This window comes from Bombina bombina, chromosome 6 (assembly GCF_027579735.1).
Source record: "Bombina bombina isolate aBomBom1 chromosome 6, aBomBom1.pri, whole genome shotgun sequence".
In the NCBI taxonomy this organism is placed as follows: domain Eukaryota; kingdom Metazoa; phylum Chordata; class Amphibia; order Anura; family Bombinatoridae; genus Bombina; species Bombina bombina.
The window spans coordinates 959,092,055-959,115,686 of record NC_069504.1 but is presented as its reverse complement, the minus strand read 5'-3'; the positions used below and the strand labels follow the sequence as shown (position 1 = coordinate 959,115,686).

Genomic DNA, 23,632 nt, shown 5'->3' with positions numbered 1-23,632 from the left:
AACTAGACAAAAGGAAAAGTGGATGCAGTGCACTATAGCTAAAATGTATTTATTTTCTGACAACAACTTAAAATCAATGAAGACAGAGAGGAAAGATACCTTACTCATATCATAGGACCTACATATTAACATATTCTGTTGGTTAGAATATAGAACATATTGTATGATGTCTTAAGTCCTTTATAATAGCTCCTCATATTAGTATAATCAAAATTAAATAAGATTGTTTCTTATAAAACATGGCCCCCATTTTATTAACCTTCAGGTGTATAAGGTTCCAAAACAGGGAATCTTTCTGCCAAACTCACTGTCAGTAATACAAGCATCTTTGACAGAGTATATATAAGTGCACAAGACCTCTCTTGTGCAATCCAATCCACTGCACTTGAGCAACTCATAGCAAGAGAGAAGGGTCTGTCAATTACCCCAGGCAGATCACTCTGCTGCTTCTTAACTTGTAGTTGCATGCTTGCATGTGTGCGCCTGCAGCACAGTGGCCACAATGTTGCCTGTGCAGCTTTATAAACAGAGCCCTATGCATTAAGTAACTTATCTTGAGTATAATATGGAAAGCTTACTAACATCTACAATGTAGTGCTCTACGCTCATGGACATTTTGAGTTGATAGCATAGAGAAGAAAACATATCTCAATAAAAGTATACCTTGTCCAAATGTATGAAATGAGCACATAGAATAATGCTACCCACATAAAATTCATAATGCAAAAAAGAAACATTTTAAGAACTTGTAAACATTTTGGGTCAGGTTTTCAAATTGATTTATATATATATATATATATATATATATACACACACACAAGCAAACATGTACATGATCCTTGATTAGCAGGTTGTTTGTAAACCTCACCATAACCTAAGAGCTGGTTTACATAGCTTAAAAGTACTAATATCATACAGTAGAGATATAGGGGTAGATTTATCTATAGTCGAGCGGACATGATTCGCTGTAGTGAATCATGTCTACTTGACCTCACTAAATGCCGACAGTAAATTGCTTGTGCAATGCACCCCACTGCCCAGTTGTGTCCATCGGCCGCTATCAGGGGGTGTCAATCATCCCAATTGGATCAGGATGATTTCAGTCCACCACCTAAAAGGTGGCAGAGAAGTTAAGGAGCAGCGGTCTTACGACCGCTGCTTCTTAACTTCTGTTTTAGGCGAGCCTGAATAGATGGGAGTAGAATGCAGCATCCGCTGCATAATAAATCTACTCCATATTCTCTTACTACAATGATAAGTATCTCTCATGTAAGAAGCTGTAGGTTTATAAGTTTTGTTTTGATACTAAAGGTATGAAATTATGTTGCTATTGGTGTCTTTTTCTAAAATGTTTGAATGTAAACCTTTAGATTTTATATAATATAGGAACTAATTCTATATATAGTATCAAGTAAAAAAAAATCATTTTTATCAAATGAACATAACAGAAATATGATAAATTACAGATTTAACTGCTAGTGTAAATAATCTCTACAAAACTGATGCAAATCAGTACAGCATGGCGCCTCTGTATAATATCCATCCTAAATAACAGCATTTGCTCTTGAAAATATATTAATGCAACTTATAATCATGCACTGTAGAAATTTACATACTACATGTCTATATTGCTCAAAAGATTTCTTGAACATTAGAGGAATTCAATTGAGAATATAATGTACAGTATCACCATTGACATCATCTGTGATCTTATATATTTTATCACTAACATAACGGATTGATTTTTCTCCTCCCATACTAAATTAATCTTTAAATACAGAAAATGCATATCTATTACAATTATTCTGCTACACATTGTTAAATATTTTACTTCCATCCCCTCTGTCTTGTTTGCTATTAGTCTCTTATAGGAGCATAGAAGTGACTGTTGAATTATGCAGACTTAAAGCAAATACATTTATGAATAAATATGGGAGTTGAGGAAAGCAGAAAGGCTGCATACTCAAATCAATAGGTAATTTTGATTTTTGTTCAGCAGTCCGGACAGGGTTTTTGGACACGTGTGACTTCTCAGTTTAGATGCTGGATTGATGGAACTCTCCTCCGCTTAACAAGTAGATAGTCTGCAGTTACAATACAAAGTTGTATTTTAGAGGGTTTTGAGATGCCACTGAACACCCGACCGGGACATCAGGATACCAAAGTGGTGAATCCATTAGCCACTACTGGATTACAAGGTGAACAGAGTGGAGGGTCCAGAGAGAGTGGGGTTCATTGTCATCAAACCTTGGTAACGTATATCGTATATATTGGGAACTGCTCCCTGAGCCATGGAGGATTAACGCTGTAATCATTTGTTCTACCTGAATCCTTTGCATTCAACCTCAGACACTTGTTATTTTCAAGAGTTTTATAATAGAAACTCGTAATTAGTGACTTTTGCTGGATTTGAGCTTTTTTAATAGTTTGATCAATTTGTGTGTGTCAATATTATATATTTTTTAAATACCACCGGTGGGTATGTATTATTAAATTTAACTTTATGTTTACTATATTTATTGTGTGATATTTGGATTTGATCTGTTAGATTAACTGTTTTTAGATGTTTTAGAACTTTTATATTGATTTAGATACCTTGCTTTTTAGCGCAACATCTGTGTTTTATTATTTATGAATAAACAACTATTGCAAAACTACCTTGTTTAAAAGATTTCATATCCTTAATTTTACTACCATTAGCACCACCTTGGCTATTTAAATCATGATGGACATACTTTGGTAGTCAACTGTAGCACACGCAAACTGAAATATTTCTGATGTTGACAATGAATACTCAGCCGTACATTAAAAAAAATGTGCGGTAATCAATCCCCTAGAGAATGAGATGAAGCAAAGCACCTGTGCATGGAGGCAGAAGCATGCTTCTGGGGTAAAAAATGAACAAATAGCTAATTAGAGCTACTGTCCTGGTTGGTCTTTGCAGCACAATCTAGAGTACAGCTAACAAGAGTTTTAGTTAACACAAACCTTGGGCCAGATTACGAGTGGAGCAATAACATTTGCACATGAGGGATAGAGGGTTTATTGCAGGTGTTTGTACTCATCATGCTTACCGCTAGTTTTACGAGTTGAAAGTAAACTTGATCACTTGAGTGTAAAAACAACTTATGCTAGAATGATTACTGAATCCTCAGAGCTCTGGTTAATTTTTTCGTGAAAAAAAAAAAGTTGCACGGAACACATCAAAAATACATTACAAATTATAGTTACACTCATATTAACGCAATCTAATACAATTATTTAAAATAAATAATGCACAAAAAAGTAAAAAGTGGTCAAAGATATGAGGTCTCAGGTGAAAAGCAGGCTTTAACATTGAGATACATATATATACTGTACATGTCTAAAGATGGATATATATATATATATATATATACATCATTCAGTAAGGTATGCACTCCTCATGTTTCTTACAGCCGCCAAGGTGCTAACAAAAAGCAATCATACTCCCAAAGATAAGAAAGCACTCAACGGACTTAATCCCACAAAAAATAGCCTTTAATTCAGCATTTAAAATGTCATGACATTTCGGGTACCACTCCGGTCCTTTTGTCAAATGATCCTCAGATACAAAGAACAACCAGTATAACAAATACCCTCCTAACATTGATTATATACACATATGCAGCTTAATCATGAAACACTTAGACAATCCAGCTGCCGACAGCGGCAGCTGGATTGGCTAAGTGTTTTATGATTAAGCTGCACATGTGTATATACAGATATTTTTTAATTATGCAATAAGCATGATACCACAATGACTTTGATAATAACTTGGTTGACTAACCTAGCAGTCACATATAAATCATCTTTCTTGAAACAGAAAGTTGATCTTTCCAACAAATGTCATTAAAAAGCCTTGCAAGCACTTGTATTAACAGCCATAAAAAGTATAAAAAAAAATAGTACTATTTAATACAACACATTTCATATACCTTATCAAGGACACTATACAATACGTCCTATGATATGTTGATAAATCCTTTCAGATTTACATAATCTTATTATTTACATATTATATTGACCTGGAAAGGTTCTTAGATATATTTAGCCGCAGTAAATTTTCCTTCAATCTCTCTAGTGTTTGGGTAACTATCTTTGAAATTATAATTTTAGTTGCATTTCATTAAAAAGAAAAAATAAACACACACAAATTTACACAAATGCATGCTGCATTTTTTTATGCTGATTTCAGTGTTTGTCCTATCCCTGTAATTCTAGATGTGTGAACCCCGTAGTATGTTTGCCTAATAGCTTATATTACCACCTTATAATCTCTTTGACAATTTCACATAGTCTCAGCCTTTTTGTATTTATTATCTGCATAGTGCCTGTGTATTACCATGGCCCTTAGAATCCTTACTATTATATTGATTGAATGTAAATATGTTCATTTGTATTTATTACAAGTAAATATACCATATAATGACATGTATTTTATTCTCAACTACAGTAGCATCTGTTAGTATGCAAGAGATAAAATATATAGATAATGCTTCTTGTTTTTCTCACGACGTGGCTAAAAATGCTCTGTGCAGACAAAATGAATATAACAAGACTACAGAAACACCATGTTTTTTGTCAGTGATTGTAAAAATGTTATTATGTTTATGCACTGATTGTAAATATGTTCCTGTCATAGTATCTTTCGCTAAAGGTTCTCACATGCTCATTTATTAGAACTTATAAGGCATATATGTGCATTTTGATGCATCACAAGCAATAATTATTCCTACTATATATCTGTATTGTGTACTGTCTAAGTTCATGGCTTAAGCAAACTGCAAATAAACTGATTTAAAATACTGTACACTGGAAATTCTTATTTAATAAACTCTAAAGCCATCAATAATACCTTAGGGAGAATAGGTTTCGCAGGTTACTTTTGATAATTAATAAAAATTAAAAAATAAATTACATTTGTATCTCACCTGATTTAGTATGGGTGAAAAATTGGAATCAGAAGTTGACCCTGTTTCATTAACCATTTCATTCAATTGGGGGAAATTTAATGGTTTCATAAAGGTGAATTCATTGTTTTCTGATGCTGTAGGGAAACAAGCCTGGTAGCATTGCCCTTGAGGTTCTGTAGGTGCCATTCTCACTTCCATGTATTTTAAGGTTCCATCTGTGTTTAGGAAAAGTGTTGGCTGATACTCTCCTGCATACTGCTTGTGTTGGGATTTGTTAGAAAAACAAGAGCCACAACTGTTGTCATAATTTCCCTGTTTTAAGCATTTCACAAGCAATATGACAAAAGTTACAACTGAAACCAAACTGATTGCCACCAGTGAAATGATTAAATATAAAGTTATGTCTGGTGTGGGTTTAGAATTTGTAAGGAAATCCTGAGATTTTGGTCCTTCATTTATTATGTTGTCTATTATATTAACATGTATGGTGATGGTAGCTGACAGTTGTGGCTCTCCATGATCACTGACTAAAACAACAAGCTGTTGCTCGTTATTATCTGTTTCATGAATATCACGCAGAGTTCTAATTTCTCCTGAATATGTTGAGATCTGAAATAAACTGTTACTGGAAGATTGAAGAATACTATAGACAAGCCAAGCATTCTGGCCTGAGTCACGATCCACAGCAGACACTTTGGTGACCAAATAACCAACAGATCCTGATCTTGGAATATTTTCCTGGTAAATGAGGTCCGCTGAATAATGTGGATATAATATTGATGGGGTGTTATCATTTGCATCCATAATGAATATGAAGACTGAAACATTAGAAAATAACTTGGGAAATCCTGCATCTTCCACTCTTACTGTGATTTGTAATACCTGAATCTGCTCATAGTCAAAAGCGCGCTGCGAATAAATATTACCATTTTGAGAGTTGATGTACACACAAGAAGAGACAGCAGAACCATCTATTTGGCTTTCAACTACTGAGTAAGACACATCTGAGTTAACTCCTTCATCTGGATCAGTAGCAGATACAGTGCACAATAAATGGCCTGGCTCATTGTTTTCATTGATGAAAGCATTATAAACTGGCTGAAGAAATGCTGGACGATTATCATTAATATCCGAAATATTTAAGATAATTACAGTCTTATTATATAAAGGCGGAGACCCTAAATCAGATACAGTAAGCTGAATAGTATATTGAGTCACCCTTTCCCTATCCAGATGTCCACTAGTGACTAATGAATACCGGTTGTTAATGGATTTACATTTAAAAGGTATATTTGGTGATACATCTAACTTTATCTCTCCATTTCTCCCTGAATCTTTATCTCTGACACTGATGAAGCCAACAACTGTTCCCAGTGGTGCATTTTCTGGTATTTCGTTTGTCTTGGAGGTAAAGAGGATTTCTGGAGTATTATCATTTTCATCTTGTACCTCAATCTGGATAAGGCAGCGTCCCTCTAATTCAGGTACTCCTTTGTCTTGTGCTCTGACATTTAATTCATAAATCTGTGATTTTTCAAAGTCTATATTCCCCTTAACAAATATTTCTCCTGTTTGTGGGTTTAAATCAAATATTTCTGTTGCTGTATCTAAAGTGTTTTGAACAAAGGAATATTGAACATCCCCATTGGAGCCTTCATCTAAGTCTGTAGCATTGAGTTTTATTATAACTGTATTTAATGGGAGGTTCTCCAATAAACTGATCTTGTATGTTGATTGATCAAACACTGGTGCATTGTCATTAATATCTAGGACTATAACAGTAACCTCACAAGATCCTGTCTGTGGGTTTTCTCCTCCATCAGAAGCAGTAAGTATCAGTCTGTGCTCCCTTTTTTCCTCCCTGTCTAGAATTTTTTCTAGCACTAATTCAGGAATTAGTGTTCCATCCTTACGATTCTTTACAGACAAAGAAAAATAAGGGTTTGGATTCAGTCTGTACTGAGTAACACCATTAATCCCCACATCTTGGTCCTTTGCAGTTTGTAAATGGAATTTGTTTCCAGGATTAGCTACTATTTCTAAAATTTGTATAATCTGATTAGCATTTAAAAATGTAGGAGAATTATCATTTACATCTAAAATTTCAATTTCCAAACTGAACAGTTCCAATGGATTTTCAGCTATTATTTCTAAATACAGTAAACAAATTGAGCTGGATCCACATAGACTTTCTCTATCAATCCTTTCATTTACAATCAAAGCTCCACTTTTCACAGTAAAAAATCTACTGCTTCCTTCAGATCTCAAAACCATCTGCCTTTTATTAATATCTGCCGGGTTTATCCCCAGATCCTGAGCTACATTCCCTATTAATGTGCCTGGATCAGATTCCTCAACAATAGAATATCGATGCTGCCCAGAGACCCAGCCCCAGCTACAAAGAAAGAATGATATTACTTGCCATTTCCAAGTATTTAAGGGACTTCTCGTGTCCATATCTTGAGATGTTAGGAAATAAAGCTCTTTTTATAATCCCATGGGTATGCAGTTTAGGTTTAATCCCTTGTTTCTTGTATTTAAAGTATCCATAGAATTTCAGCTAAACAGCAGCTCTCCATTGTGTGTCAGTGAAAAAAATGGGAGGGTGATTCTGTGTGTTAGGAGGAGGAGAATAGATGGTAACGTCATGAACAGATCTACTGGTATAGCTAAAAAACTGATTGGATGACGTGCTCGCCCTCTTCTGGCCAAAAATGTTAATTTTATTTTTGCTTAACACTAGCAAAGAGAAATATCAAAATAGAGCATAGATTATTTTAAAATTTATAACAAAATTTTGTATGACTATAGATTGATGGATTCTGTCTCATTTAAAAGAAAATTGTATTATAATTAATGGATACATAATTCCATTACCATTCAAAGAACAAGATAGAGGACACTGTCAGTAGTATTGCAAGCTGATATAGAATGCAGCCAAAAGTAACTGTTTCAAAGCTGTTCCAAGCTGATAGAAAACTATACTGATAGTAATCTATTGTTTTAGTTTATTTTAGTTTATTTATGTATTTGTTGTATTAAGACATTTTACTATTAGAAATTAGCTTAAATTTGTTTTGCTTACAATCACCACTTTTATGTATAGAACCATTCATAAATAATTATACTACTCTTTAAAGTCATTTATGATATTTTAAGAAACCTGTATAAATGTACACTCCAAAAATAAACAAAAATAAATTAAAATTAACAAATGAGAATGATGCTAAAGACTAAAAATGAACTAAAGCAATGCATGCAGCACACTATAGCTAAAATATAAGTATTTACTAACCACAATTTAAAATCAAAGATGACAGAGAAGAAAGATACCTGGATTATTATGGAATATTCAGCTCTTCAAATTGTAATTTTAAAATACAGAACACAGTGTATCACATGTATAGTAGTTTATATCAGCTCATAACCATGTTAAATAGTTCCTGTCAACACAATATATCACAAGTGAATACTTTTGACTATGGGCACTAAGGACCCAATTCTCTAAAGCTCTCTGGGCTGATGAGATTCACTAAGAATGCTCGCCAGTACTTCTATTTCCCTGGTGGAATTCTCTAAAGTAATTTTTTTACCCTGAAAAAAGGGTATGTCGCTAAGGGGTGTATACTGCATTTCCTTATGGGAAGGAGATGCATACATTACAGAAGTGTACAATGAAAATTGTAATTTAAAAATATATATTAATAACTGAACCATTTATTCAAAAATACACAGGAAAAAATTGTATTAAGATGCATAAAAATCATAACAAAATTGTTTACCTAAAACCATATTTTATTAAAAGCGTAACATTTGTATTTAAATAGTTCCTGATAACATTATGGGGTCGATTTATTGCTTGTGCAATGCCGCCCCCTGATCACTAGTGGCCAACCGGCCGCTAGCAGGGGGTGTCAATCATCCTGATCAGATTGGGATGATTTCAGTTCGTCACCTAAAAGGTGGCAGACAGGTTAGGAGCAGCAGTCTTATGACCGCTGCTTCTTAACTTCCGTTTCAGGCGAGCCTGAAAGATGGGCCTCCGAAGCAGCATCCACTACTTAATAAATGGAGCCCAATATATCACAGGTGAATCCTCTTAACTACGTGCCTTATTCTTTAAAGGCTGGTGACATTATTTAAGAATGCTCACCAGTACTTCTATTTTCCTTGTGGAATTCTCTAAAGTCACTTTTTACCCGGAAAACAGGGTGTCTCAATAAGCATTACAAAAGTGTACAGTGAAAATCGTCATTTAAAAATGATGCAAAATAAAGAATTGAACCATTCACACAAAAATATGAAGGAAAAAGTGCATTGATAAGATGCATAAAAAAATCTGCTGATGTGTGAGTTTGGGAAACTGCCCTACAGAATGAGCTGAAGGTGGCATTAAAATGAAGATTAATGTTTACAATAAGTGTCTCATGTTGTCTGTATACAACTCATAGATTATATTTTTTTAAACTATGCAATGAGCAGGATAGATATCACAATGGCTTTGATAGTAACTTGGTTGACTAATCTAGTAATCACATATAAATCATGTATTTTTTAAACAGAAAGTTCACCATTCCACCAATAGTCATCATAAATCCTTGCAAGCACCTATTATATTAACATCTATAAATAGTATATAAAAAAATAGTACAATGTAATACATCAGATTTAAAAAAAATATTCATATTTACGTATGATATTGACCTGAAATGGTACTTAGATTTATTTAGCCCCAGTCCATTTTTATTTAATGGGGCCAATTTATCATATTGCGAGCAGCCGCCCCCTGCACATTCGAGCACGGGGTGTCAATCAACCCGATCGTTTTCTATCGGGCTGATTGCTGTCCTCCGCCTCAGAGGTGGCGGACGAGTTAAGGAGCAGTGGTCTTACGATCCCTGCATCTTAACTCCTGTTTACAGCGATCTGGAAACTACAGGGGTAGATTGCAGCATCCGCTGCTTGGTAAATCTACTCCAATGTCCCTAGTTTATGGGTAATATGGGTAAATTAATTATAATTTTAGATGCAAGTCTTTAAAAAAAGCAGTAAATAAATCAAAAAGAAATGTAAACAAATTCACAATATTGTTTTCTGATGATTTCAGGGTTTATTCTATCCCTGGAATTCTAGATTAGTGTGAACTCTATAGTATGTTTGCTTAACATCTTATATTACCACCTTATATTCTCTTTAACACATTTCACATAGTCTCAGCCTTTGTATATTTTTTCTTCATAGTGCCTGTGTATTACCATGGTCCTTAGAATCATTATTTTATTGATTAAATTTAAATATGTTCATTTGTACTTTATAAAAGTAAATATAACATATAATGACATTTATTTCACTCTCTACTACAGTAGCATCTGTGAGTAGGCAACAGAAAAAATATATAGATAATAATTTTTGGTTTTGTCATGACTCGGCTAAAAATGCTCTGTTCAGAGAAAATAAATATAGCAAGACTCTACAGAAACACCATGCTTTTTTATCAGTAATTATAAATATGTAATTATGCACTGATTGTAAATATGTTCCTGCCATAGCTATTATTGAAATTATATGAAGTATCTTTCGCTAAGGTTTCTCACATGCTCATTTATAAGACCTTATAAGGCATATATGTGCATTTCGATGCATCGCAAGCAATAATTATTCCTACTACATATCTTTATTGTGTACTGTCTAAGTTCATGGCTTAAGCAAACTGCAAATAAACTGCTTTAAAAGACACTGGAAATTCTTGTTTAAGAAACTCTAAAGACATCAATAATATCATAGGGAGAATTTGTTTTGCAGGTTACTTTTGATAATTAATTTAAAAAAAAAATTACATTTGCATCTCACCTGATTTAGTATGGGTGCAAAATTGAAATCAGAAGTTGACCCTGTTTCATTAACCATTTCTTTCAATTGGGGGAAATTAAGAGGTTTCATAAAGGTGAATTCATTGTTTTCTGATGGTGTAGGAAAACAAGCCTGGTAGCATTGCCCTTGAGGTTCTGTAGGTGCCATTCTCACTTCCATGTATTTTAAGGTTCCATCTGTGTTCAGGAAAAGTGTTGGCTGATACTCTCCTGCATACTGCTTGGGTTGTGATTTGTTCAAAATACAAGATCCACAACTGTTGTAATAATTTCCCTGTTTTAAGCATTTCACAAGCAATATGACAAAGGTTACAAGTGAAACCAAACTGATTGCCACCAGTGAGATAATTAAATATAAAGTTATGTCTGGTGTGGGCTTAGAATTTGTAAGTAAATCCTGAGATTTTGGTCCTTCATTTATTATGTTGTCTATTATATTAACATGTATGGTGATGGTAACTGACAACTGTGGCTCTCCATGGTCACTGACTAAAACAACAAGTTGTTGCTCGTTATTATCTGTATCATGAATATCACGTAGAGTTCTAATTTCGCCTGAATATGCTGAGATCTGAAATAAACTGTTACTGGAAGATTCAAGAAAACTATAGACAAGCCAAGCATTCTGGCCTGAGTCATGATCCACAGCAGACACTTTGGTGACCAAATAACCAACAGATCCTGATCTTGGAATGTTTTCCTGGTAAATGAGGTCTCCTGAATAATGTGGATATAATATTGATGGGGTGTTATCATTTGCATCCATAATGAATATGAAGACTGAAACATTAGAAAATAACTTGGGAAATCCTGCATCTTCCGCTCTTACTGTGATTTGTAATACTTGAATCTGCTCATAGTCAAAAGCACGCTGTGAATAAATATTACCATTTTGAGAGTTGATGTACACAAAAGAAGATACAGCAGGACCATCTATTTGGCTTTCAACTGCTGAGTAAGACACATCTGAGTTAACTCCTTCATCTGGATCAGTAGCAGATACAGTGCACAATAAACTGCCTGGCTCATTGTTTTCATTGATGAAGGCATTATAAACTGGCTGAAGAAATGCTGGAGGATTATCATTAATATCTGAAATGTTTAGGATGATTACAGTCTTATAATATAAAGGTGGAGAGCCTAAATCAGATGCAGTAAGCTGAATAGTATATTGAGAAACCTTTTCCCTATCCAGATGTCCACTAGTGACTAATGAATATCGGTTGTTAAAGGATTGACATTTAAAAGGTACATTTGGTGATACATCTAATTGTATCTCTCCATTTTTCCCTGAATCTTTATCTCTGACACTGATAAAGCCAACAACAGTTCCCAGTGGTGCATTCTCTGGTACTTTATTTGTCTTGGAGGTAAAAATAATTTCTGGAGTATTATCGTTTACATCTTGTACCTCAATCTGAATAAGGCAATGACCCTCTAATTCAGGTACTCCTTTGTCTAGTGCTCGGACATTTAATTCATAAACCTGTGATTTTTCAAAGTCTATATTCCCCTTAACAAATATTTCTCCTGTTTGTGGGTTTAAATCAAATATTTCTGTTGCTGTATCTAAAGTGTTTTGAACAAAGGAATATTGAACTTCCCCATTGGAGCCTTCATCTAAATCTGTAGCATTGAGTTTTATTATAACTGTGCTTAATGGGAGGTTCTCCAATAAACTGATCCTGTATGTTGATTGATCAAACACTGGTGCATTGTCATTAATATCTAGGACTATAACAGTAACCTCACAAGATCCTGTCTGTGGGTTTTCTCCTCCATCAGAAGCAGTAAGTATCAGTCTGTGCTCCCTTTTTTCCTCCCTGTCTAGAATTTTTTCTAGCACTAATTCAGGAATTAGTGTTCCATCCTTACGATTCTTTACAGACAAAGAAAAATAAGGGTTTGGATTCAGTCTGTACTGAGTAACACCATTAATCCCCACATCTTGGTCCTCTGCTTTTTCTAAATGTAATCTCTTTCCCGGATTAGCTACTAATTCTGAAATTTTTATTACCTGATTAGCATTTAAAAATGTAGGAGAATTATCATTTACATCTAAAATTTCAATTTCCAAACTGAACAGTTCCAATGGATTTTCAGCTATTATTTCTAAATACAGTAAACAAATTGAGCTGGATCCACATAGACTTTCTCTGTCAATCCTTTCATTTACAATCAAAGCTCCACTTTTCACAGTAAAAAATCTACTGCTTCCTTCAGATCTCAAAACCATCTGCCTTATATTAATATCTGCCAAGTTCATTCCCAGATCCTGAGCTACATTCCCTATTAATGTGCCTGGATCAGATTCCTCGACAATAGAATAGCGAAGCTGCCCAGAGACCCAGCCCCAGCTACAAAGAAAGAATAATATTACTTGCCATTTACAAGCATTTAAGGAGCTTCTCGTGTCCATATCTTGAGATGTTAGAAAAAAAAAGATTGTTTTATAATCCCATGGGTATACAGTTTAGGTTTAATTTCTTGTTTCTTGTTTAAAGTATCCATAGAATTTCAGCAAAGCAGCAGCTCTCCATTGTGTGTCAGTGAAAAAAATGGGAGGGTGATTCTGTGTGTTAGGAGGAGGAGAATAGATGGTAAAGTCATGAACAGATCTACTGGTGTAGCTAAAAAACTGATTGGATGACGTGCTCGCCCTCTTCTGGCCAAAAATGTTAATTTTATTTTTGCTTAACACTAGCAAAGAGAAATATCAAAATAGAGCATAGATTATTTTAAAATTTATAGCAAAATTTTGTATGACTATAGATTGATGGATTCTGTCTCATTTAAAAGAAAATTGTATTATAATTAATGGATACATAATTCCATTACCATTCAAAGAACAAGATAGAGGACACTGTCAGTAGTATTGCAGATCTACTGGTATAGTTAAAAAAACTGATTGGATGACATGCTCGCCCTCTTCTGGACAATAATGTTAATTTCATTCTTTGCTAAACATTAGCAAAGAGAAATATCAAAAAAGATCTTAAATTAATTTAAGATTTTAGATTATATATTGAAAATTTGTATGACTATAGATTGATACATTCTGTTTAATTTAAATTAAAATTGTATTATAATTAATAGATACATCATTCCATTACCATTCAAAGAACAAGATAGAGGACACTGTCAGTAGTATTGCAAGCTGATATAGAATGCAGCCAAAAGTAACTGATTAAAAGCTGTTCCAAGCTTACAGAAAATGATACTGATAGTAATCTATTTTTTAATAGTTTATTTATTTTTTGTATTATGACATTTTACTATTAGAAATTAGCTTACATTTGTTTTCCTTACAACCATCACTTTTATGTATAGAACATTCATATAAAATTGTACTACTCTTTAAAGTAATTTATGATTTTTAAGAAACCTGTATAAATGTACACTCCAAAAATAAACAACAATAAATTTAAATAAACAAATGAGAATGATGCTAAAGACTAAACATGAACTAAAGCAATACATGCAGTACACTATAGCTAAAATACAAGTATTTACTAACCACAATTTAAAATCAAAGCTGAGAGTGAAGAAACATACGTAGATTATTATCGAATATGCAGCTCTACAATTTGTATTTTTAGAATAAAGAACATAATGTATCACATGTATAGTAGTTTATATCAGCTCATAACCATGTTAAATAGTTTGTGATAACACAATGTATCACAAGTGAATGCTCTTGACTATGGGCCCAATTCTCTAAAGCTCTCTGGGCTGAGGAGATTCTCTAAGAATGCTCAACATTACTTCTATTTCCCTGATGGAATTCTCTAAAGTCATTTTTTTACCCTGAAAAGTGTGTATACTGCATTTCCTTATAGAAAGGAGATGCATACATTACAAACGTGTACAATGAAAATCGTAATTTAAAAAATAATATAAAATGAATAACTAAACCATTCACACAAAAATACACAAGAAAAATGTGTATTAAGACACATAAAAAATCATAACAACATTTTTCACCAAAAATCATATTTTATCGAAAGCGTAACATTTGTATTTAAATTACACAGGAATAAATGTTGCCAAAAATGCCAGCATAAATCATAATTTAAATACACTCAATGTGCAATAAACATATAGAAATTCATATTTATAAGTACAAAATACAAAGTGTAATTGTTTTTTATTGTAAAATGGGATGAACATGGGTGTATATGAAATTGTTGCTCTAATTCTCTAAACATTTTGTCCCTACAGACCTCACTGTTTTTTCTCCCAAATTAAAAGGTAACAAGTTTTTTATCAAAAGACTCAAAACACTAATTACTATAAAAGTAAAACCTATGCATATGAAAATAACAGTGATTTTCAGGTACATTGTACTAAAAACAGAGTAAACGGATTTATATTCTGCAAAATATTAAAGTTTAAACATACACTAGGTTCTCCCTGTGTACTTCGTTCCCCATTGCAAACTTTTTTACATAGCAGAGAGCTCTCCTTATTTCTATGGTAAATATCTCTCGCAGGGCAGACCCTTTTTTTAAAGAATTCCATGAGGGCTGCCCCATGACAGTTGGCGAGGAAAACCATGTTTAGCCCGACAACATTTTAAGAATAACTATAAGAGGGAAAACTCCACCAACCTTATAAAGCCTTCCTCTCTTATAGAGACGGAACTGCAGTTATTGCTACAAACTTCTATATAATAAAATGTTAGGCATAATAGAATTTTTCCTTTTTTTTGAACCTCACACTGACATATGTCCTATATTATGAACACTGGAGATGTAAATCAAGAGCTAATTTCAGATGGTAATATAGATAGTTAAGTTTCAAACTGTTTGCTAGTAGAGTTACCTCAGATCATGGACATCTTGAGCTGGCAGCAAAGAGAAACGCCAATCTGTATAGATCCACATTATAATGGGCATACAAAATATTTCTGCAATCATAAAAGGCATAATGCAGAAATAAAAGATTAATAGCTTGTAAAAAAAAAGTTTGGTTCATTTTTTGGAATGATTTGTAATATAACTATAAATGTTCCTTGTGTATCAGGTTGTAATAATACTATTAGCTATAAGAAATGATATGATATAGAATAAAATATTTATATGATGATATGATAGGTATAATAATCAGGCTTATCTTAAAAGTTCCCATGTCACAAAATAAAACCCATATCATTTTTCTGTAAAGATAATGAATCCAAAAGTAAACAAGCTGGCCACGTGCAGGATTATAATCATAATATTATAAAGTAATACTGCTGTCTCTCCAAAAGTTTAAAAAGGAGACCTTTATCCTTTAGCTATATAGCATATTTGTAGAAGAAAAACCATCACAGGAGATTGATGTAAAGTCTCAGGGGTCGATTTAACAAGGGCCGAATAGCCCCTGTTCCCCTTGTTTCCATGCAAGCCTTCAGGCTCGCCGGAAACAGGAGTTAAGAAGAAGCGGTCTTAAGACTGCTTCTCCTTAACTCATACGCCGCCTCTGAGGCGGTGTACAGCAATCCGCCCGATCATGTATGATCAGACTGATTGACACCCCTGCTAGTGGCTGATTGGCCGCAAATCTGCAGGGGGCAGCATTGCACAAGCTAGAACTGCTTGTGTAATGCTGAATGCCAACAGCGTATGCTGTCCGCATTCAGCGATGCCTGGCAGACATGATACGCTGCAGCGTATCATGTCCGCCAGGCATTGTTAAATCAGCCCCTCAATACCAACAATCACCAAAAATTCATTACCAGCAGTTATTCTTCTAGAACACATATTATTCCAAATCACTATTTACATCTATATTACTGTAGTAAATTATATACTATGGGGCTGAATTATCAAGCTCCATAACTTGTCCGACAGCTCTGAGGCAGTGGACAGAAATCAACCTGATTGAATACCAATTGGTTGCGAATCTGCAGGGGGCGGTATTGCACAAGCATTTATGAAGGCTACATTGTATCATGTCTGCTTGCACTTTAATAAATATGCCCCTTAGTGACAATATAATTCAAGAGATTGTGAGATATTATTGGATAATTAAATTCTGTTGTTATGTGATAAATATATATATATATATATATATATATATATATATATATATATATATATATATATATAAAACATATGCTCTAGCTTTAAATGTCATTTCAGCTTTGTTGGATTGTGGCATCACTTTAATAAATTTTGATATAAATTGTCTTGTTTACTGCAATTGTTTTTTAATGGTCAAATTCCAACCACCATTAGCCTTATTTGGGGGACCCAATCCAGGCTAGAGTCTGCAGACATTAAGGCTAGCCATGGTCATATTTTTAGTATAAAATTAATTGTTTTGCAGTTGTTATCTGTTAAAGCTAAATAAGGAAATATTTTTGGCAGGGGTAGCCATGAAAAGTCTACAGGGTACACTTCCAGCTCTGAAAATTAAAAAAAAAATCTGTAATTTCCATAGCATAATTACATGAAAAGGCAGAAAATAAATAAAGTATACTGCAAAGTCATTTTATTTTGAATAACTAAACAGTTTACATTAAAATCTCAATGTGTTTACTGTCCCTTTAAAATAATAAAAGCATCATAGCAATTAAAAGGATTCTATTACATTTAAACAACAATCTAAATAATGTATTACCATCCATTTTCACTTCCCCATAAACTATTTTTTCTGTCAGTCCTTTAAAGACACACTTAAGTCAAAATAAAATTTTCATGATTCAGATAGAGGATGCAATTTTAAACAACTTTCCAATTTACTTCCACTAACAAAATGTGCAGTCTTTTTATATTTACACTTTTGTAGTCACCTGCGAATTTACAGAATATGCATAAATGCAATTGTGATTGGCTGATGGCTGTCACATGATACAGGAGGAGTAGAAATAAACATAACTTAAAAAATTTGTCAGAAAAAAATCTACTAATTATTTGAAGTTCAGTGCTACTGCATTGTCTTTTTATCATGCATTTGTTGATTATACAAATCTACTGTATTTACTGGTCCTTTAAACTACCTAATTTATGGGTTGGTCACCGTCTATTGGCTGGCTTGTTTTGGTGATTGTTTTGCCTAAATATAACACTTTTTATTTTCAATGTGATCACAATAGCATGTTATTAGAAATGTCCAAGTATTGAACAGCAATTAGGTAGCTACCTCAATGAGGATGGTGCAGGTAGGAGAAGCTGGTGACCTCCAGCTGATAACATACAGCAAAGCAAGGAATCCACAGCACCATATAATCCTTAGATATTTTATTGAAGCATACAAACAGACAGGTATGCAACATTTTATGATCACAGTCTCTTAATCATGCATGATTAAGGGACTGTGATCCCGAAATGTTGCATACCTGTCTGTATGCTTCAATAGCATGTTATTAGCTATTTTCTGTAATCGTGATCTTTTTTTCAGCTTCTCAATAAAAGTTCTATTTTTAACATGGAGCAGAAAACTTTTCAGCTATCACAATACATTTTCAAGATACTTTTCAAATTCAATGCCTAAAGGCACCTGCTAAACCCTAAAATGGTCTTTTAAATATCTATGCTAGTATTTTAAGACAATTTGGAATTATTCTATTATGTTGCACATTTTCAAAAAACACTGAAGTGGTCACACAAGAGGTGTATTAACATATATGGTATTGATTCACTAAACTTTATTCATCGCTATTGTATAGTCCATCTGCATTTGCTTATGTATTGAGTATATCCTGTACAGCTAATGGGATCTTAAAGTGAAAGTAAACCCTAGCGTTGTACAAACGCTAGCATTTACTATTGAAACAAATAAAGGGCACTTTAATTCATGAAGTATAATACTTCATGTAGAAAGCTCCTTTATTTTATTCAATCACTTGCCGCTCTTAGCTCCTACAGCAGTGCACGGCTAAAAAAATTTTTGGCTAAGAGGTGACGTTTTCACCTCTTAGCCAATAGCAGTGCGGTAAATCCGGCTCCCATGGGCGCCAAGCCGGATTTACCGCACTGCTATTGGCTAAGAGGTGAAAACGTCAACTCTTAGCCAAATTTTTTTTTAGCCGTGGGCTGCTGTAGCAGCTAAAAACGGAGATCGATTGAATCAAATAAAGGAGCTTTCTACATGAAGTATCTTATACTTCATGAATGAAAGTGCCCTTTATTTGTTTCAATAGTAAATCCTAGCATTTGTACAAAGCTAGGGTTTACTTTCACTTTAATGAATAGTGAGATCAGAACCCCAAAATCTAGAAAAATGGTGTTTAGCAATCTCTTTCTGTTAATGTCTGTTTCTAAGTCACACTTGCTTTGCCATAATTGTTATTATCAGTACAGGTGCCTTCATAATTGGGCTTTCAAATATGATTGTGCATTTGTAACTGGGAGCTCTAAAGAAACCGTTTTACATTTCAAATCCATACTGACCACTGCTAAATAATCTAAATACCATTTGTATGTAGGCATGACGGACATACTGGACATGTTTGCTTAATGACTATATTTACAGTTTTAATATTTTAAAAGTATTGTTTTTTAATATCTAAATGTATTGATTTTCAATGCACTATTTTTTAATTTGGTTTAATATACATCTGAAATTAAGAATTAGACAAGTTTTTATTACAAAGACATGTCAACTTGAAAAACTGAATTATAAAAATATGATACCGCTCTACTGCAATATTATACCCGCATAAATGATGTTCAAACAAGATTGCACCTTCATGACTGAGTTTTCAAAATGAAGCGCGCCTTCATGAATAGGCTTTCAAACTTGATCATGCCTTTGTGAATTCAAAGTCCAAACACGTCCAAAGCAGTGTATTTTTCAGTTCTTGTGTCTACATTATTACACTCAATATAAAAGCGCAATACCTTTTCAAAGATCAATAATGTAGGTGCGATAACTGTAACACGCACTTTTGGGTCACAAAAACACGTTTTCCTTTTAAAAAACAGGTTACAAAGGAGTGATCTTGTTTTAACATCATTTATGTGGCTATAATATTGCAATTATTTATGTGGCTATAATATTGCAATGGAGCAGTTTCACAATTATTATTTTGAAAATATATCATGAATAAGATATCAACTCCTCTTTGAAAGTGGCTTGGTGGCACACAAAAATACATTTATTTTTCTTCAATCTTACTGTTTACCTAACCAACATCTATATCATAAAAGGTCATCATGAGTCCTTACAAGGACCTCTTGCATTAACATCTATAAACAAGTAAACAAAAAATATGATTTAATAACTTAATCACAGTCTTGTCATAAGGTATGATTACCAAAGCTAAAATAAACATGTTCTAGGTCATTTATTATTCCATTATACAAAAGAGCTCATTTTAAACTTGCAAGATATTCACATTTAAGTATCTTCATCTCAATTACACGACCTTAGTTTTAGAGTATCTTTCTCTAAAGGGATTATTTTAGTTATTTTTATAAAATGTTATGGAAAGAAAATGCTGAAATGCACCTACACATGTGATAATTTTTATCACTGAATGTAAATATGTAATTACGTATCACTGTAAATAAAAAAATAATACCTTATTATTCTATAAAAACGTATCATCACAATGGTTCCATATAAATTATATATCATTTCAAGTATCTTACAGTAAGACATTTTAAGGTTTTCTGGTAAATAAGTGCAGTTTAATGCATCACAAGTAATACTATCCCATTAATCCTACTTAATTGTATTTACTATTATTGTTTTAAAAATGTATTTTATATGATCTAAAGTGGTGTTTCCCTTGATTGCAAACAAACATTTATTTATATTCCATAATGTTTACAAACTTTAGATATAATCATATATGAATGTATTAATAAATGCCCTGCATCGAAATGATTAGCAAGCAAAACTAAAATTAAAATAAATAAAATAATAAAAAAAAGATAATAACCCAGTACAATCCCATCTCACCTGATTTGGTTTGGGAGAAAAATTTGAATCAGATGTAGACCCTGTTTCATTGACCAACTCTTGCAATTGAGGGAAATTAAGTGGCTTCATAAATGTGAATTCATTGTTTTCTGTTGCTGTAGGAAAACAAGCCTGGTAGCATTGCCCTTGGGGTTCTGTAGGTGCCATTCTCACTTCCATGTATTTTAAGGTTCCATCTGTGTTCAGAAAAAGTGTTGGCTGATACTCTCCTGTATACTGCATTGATTGTGATTTCTTCAAAAAACAACTCCCGCAGCTGTTGTCATAATTTCCCTTTTTAAAGCATTTCACAAACAATATGACAAAGGTTACAAGTGAAACTAAACTGATTGCCACCAGTGAAATAATTAAATATAAAGTTATGTCTGGTGTAGATTTAGAATTCGTAAGGAAATCCTCCAAATTAGGTCTTTCATTTATTATGTTGTCTATTATATTTACATGTATGGTGACTGTACTAGATAAGGAAAGCTCCCCATGATCACTGACTAAAACAACAAGCTGTTGCTCATTATTGTCTGCATCTTGGATATCACGTATAGTTCTGATTTCTCCTGTGTATGCCGAGATCTGAAACAAACCTTTACTGATAGATTCAAGAAGACTATAGACAAGCCAAGCATTATGACCTGAATCCTGATCCACTGCAGACACTTTTGTGACCAGATAACCAACAGATGCTGATCTTGGAATATTTTCCTGTGCATTCAGATCCCTTGAATATTGTGGATACAATATTAATGGGACATTATCATTTACATCCATAATGAATATGAAGACTAAAACATTAGAAAATAACTTGGGAAATCCTGCATCTTCCACTCTTACTGTGATTTGTAATACCTGAAGTTGCTCAAAGTCAAAAGCACGTTGAGCATAAATATTACCATTTTGGGGGTTGATGTACACAAATGAAGAGACAGCTGAACCATCTATTTGGTTTTCAACTGTAGAATAAGACACATCTGAGTTAGCTCCTTCATCTGGATCAGTAGCAGATACAGTGCACAATAAACTGCCAGGTTCATTGTTTTCTTTGATAAAGGCATTATAAACTGACTGCAGAAATGTTGGAGGATTGTCATTAACATCAGAAATATTTAGTATGATTTCAGTCTGATTATATAAAGATGGAGAACCTAAATCAGAAGCAGTAAGCTGAATAGTATATTGAGATACGTTCTCCCTATTCAGATATCCACTAGTGACTAATGAATATCGATTTTTAAAGAATTTACATTTAAAAGGTAGATTTGATGATACATCCAATTTCACTTCTCCATTTCTCCCCGAATCTTTATCTTTGACACTGATAAAACCAACAACTGTTCCCAATGGTGCATTTTCTGGTATTTCATTTGTTTTAGAAGTAAAGACTATTTCTGGTGTATTATCGTTTACATCTTGTACTTCAACCTGAATAAGGCAGTGCCCCTCTAGTGCAGGCACTCCCTTGTCTGTTGCTTTAACATTTAATTCATAAAATTGAGATGTTTCAAAATCTATATTTCCCTTAACAAATATTTCTCCAGTTTCTGAATTTAAATCAAATATTTCTGTTGTTTTATCCAATCTCTGTTGAACAAAGGAATATTCAATCTCCCCATTAAAGCCTTCATCCAAATCTGTAGCATTAAGTTTTATTATAACTGTGTTTAATGGGAGGTTCTCCAATAAACTGATCTTGTATGTTGATTGATCAAACACTGGTGCATTATCATTAATATCTAGAACTATAACAGTAACCTCACAAGATCCTGTCCGTGGGTTTTCTCCTCCATCAGTAGCAGTAAGTATAAGTTTGTGCTCTTTTTTTTCTTCCCTGTCTAGAATTTTTTCTAAAACTAATTCTGGAATTAGTGTTCCATCCTTACGATTCTTTACAGACAAAGAAAAATAAGGGTTTGGATTCAATCTGTACTGAGTAACACTATTTATTCCAACATCTTGGTCCTCTGCTGTTTCTAAATGGAATCTCTTTCCAGGATTGGCAACTAATTCTGTAATTTTTAAAATCTGATTAACATTTAAAAATATGGGAGAATTATCATTTACATCCAAAATTTCAATTTCTAAACTAAACAGTTCAAATGGATTCTCAGCTACTATTTCTATATACAGTAAACAGTTTGAGCTAGATCCACACAGCCTCTCTCTATCAATCCTCTCTTTTATAGTCAAAGCTCCACTTTCTATAGCAAAAAAAATGCTGCTTACTTCTGATCTCAAATGTAGCTGTCTTGTATCTGTCAGGCTTATTCCAAGATCCAGACCTACATTTCCTATTAATTTGCCTGGTTCTGACTCCTCAACAATAGAATAGCGAAGCTGTCCAGAGACACAGCCCAAGCTACAAAAAAAGAATATTATTACTTGCCATTTCCAAGCATTTAAGGGGCTTCTTATGTCCATTTCTTGAGATGTGGAGAAATATAGATCCTTTTATAATCCCATGAGTATACAGTTTAGATTGTAATTCCTTTTCTCCTTGTATTAAAATCATTCATAGAATGTCAGCAAAACAGCAGCTCTCCTTTGTGTGTCAGTGAAAAACAAAATGGGAGTGATTTTGTGTGTTAGAAGGAGGAGAGTAGATGGTAATGTCATAGAAAGATCTAATAGTGCAGCTAAAAACTGATTGGATGACAGGCTCGCCCTCTGCTGGCCAACATTGTTAATGTCATACTCACTGAGCTTTAAAAACAGAAATTTCTCAAATGGAAAATAGAGATTAATAACAAAATGTGTGGTATTTTACATTGATAGATTATATTTTATAATAATGTAAAAAAAACTTATAAGTAATAGCTATTCCATTGCATCTTTTTTAATAAGAAAAAGAAAAAAAGCTAAAAACTGGTCAGTTTTGTTGGATGTTGATAAGCAATTTTTACTAAAGTAAATAATTTTAAA

The 23,632-nt window shown here is 33.4% G+C and overlaps 3 protein-coding genes across 3 annotated transcripts; all 3 read right to left on the bottom strand.

Moving 5' to 3' along the window:
- Window positions 1-4,958: 4,958 nt before the first annotated feature.
- LOC128662389 (protocadherin gamma-C5-like) lies at window positions 4,959-7,516 on the bottom strand. The gene is given in 2 exon segments (XM_053716179.1): window positions 4,959-5,148; window positions 5,151-7,516. Coding segments are annotated over 2 exon segments (2,337 nt in total). The 5' UTR covers window positions 7,392-7,516; the 3' UTR covers window positions 4,959-5,052.
- Window positions 7,517-10,833: 3,317 nt separating this feature from the next.
- Window positions 10,834-13,223, bottom strand: LOC128664829 (protocadherin gamma-C5-like). The gene is given in 2 exon segments (XM_053719631.1): window positions 10,834-10,980; window positions 10,983-13,223. Coding segments are annotated over 2 exon segments (2,337 nt in total). The 3' UTR covers window positions 10,834-10,884.
- Window positions 13,224-20,708: 7,485 nt separating this feature from the next.
- LOC128662388 (protocadherin gamma-C5-like) lies at window positions 20,709-23,241 on the bottom strand. The gene is given in 2 exon segments (XM_053716178.1): window positions 20,709-20,894; window positions 20,897-23,241. Coding segments are annotated over 2 exon segments (2,331 nt in total). The 5' UTR covers window positions 23,132-23,241; the 3' UTR covers window positions 20,709-20,798.
- Window positions 23,242-23,632: the final 391 nt, after the last annotated feature.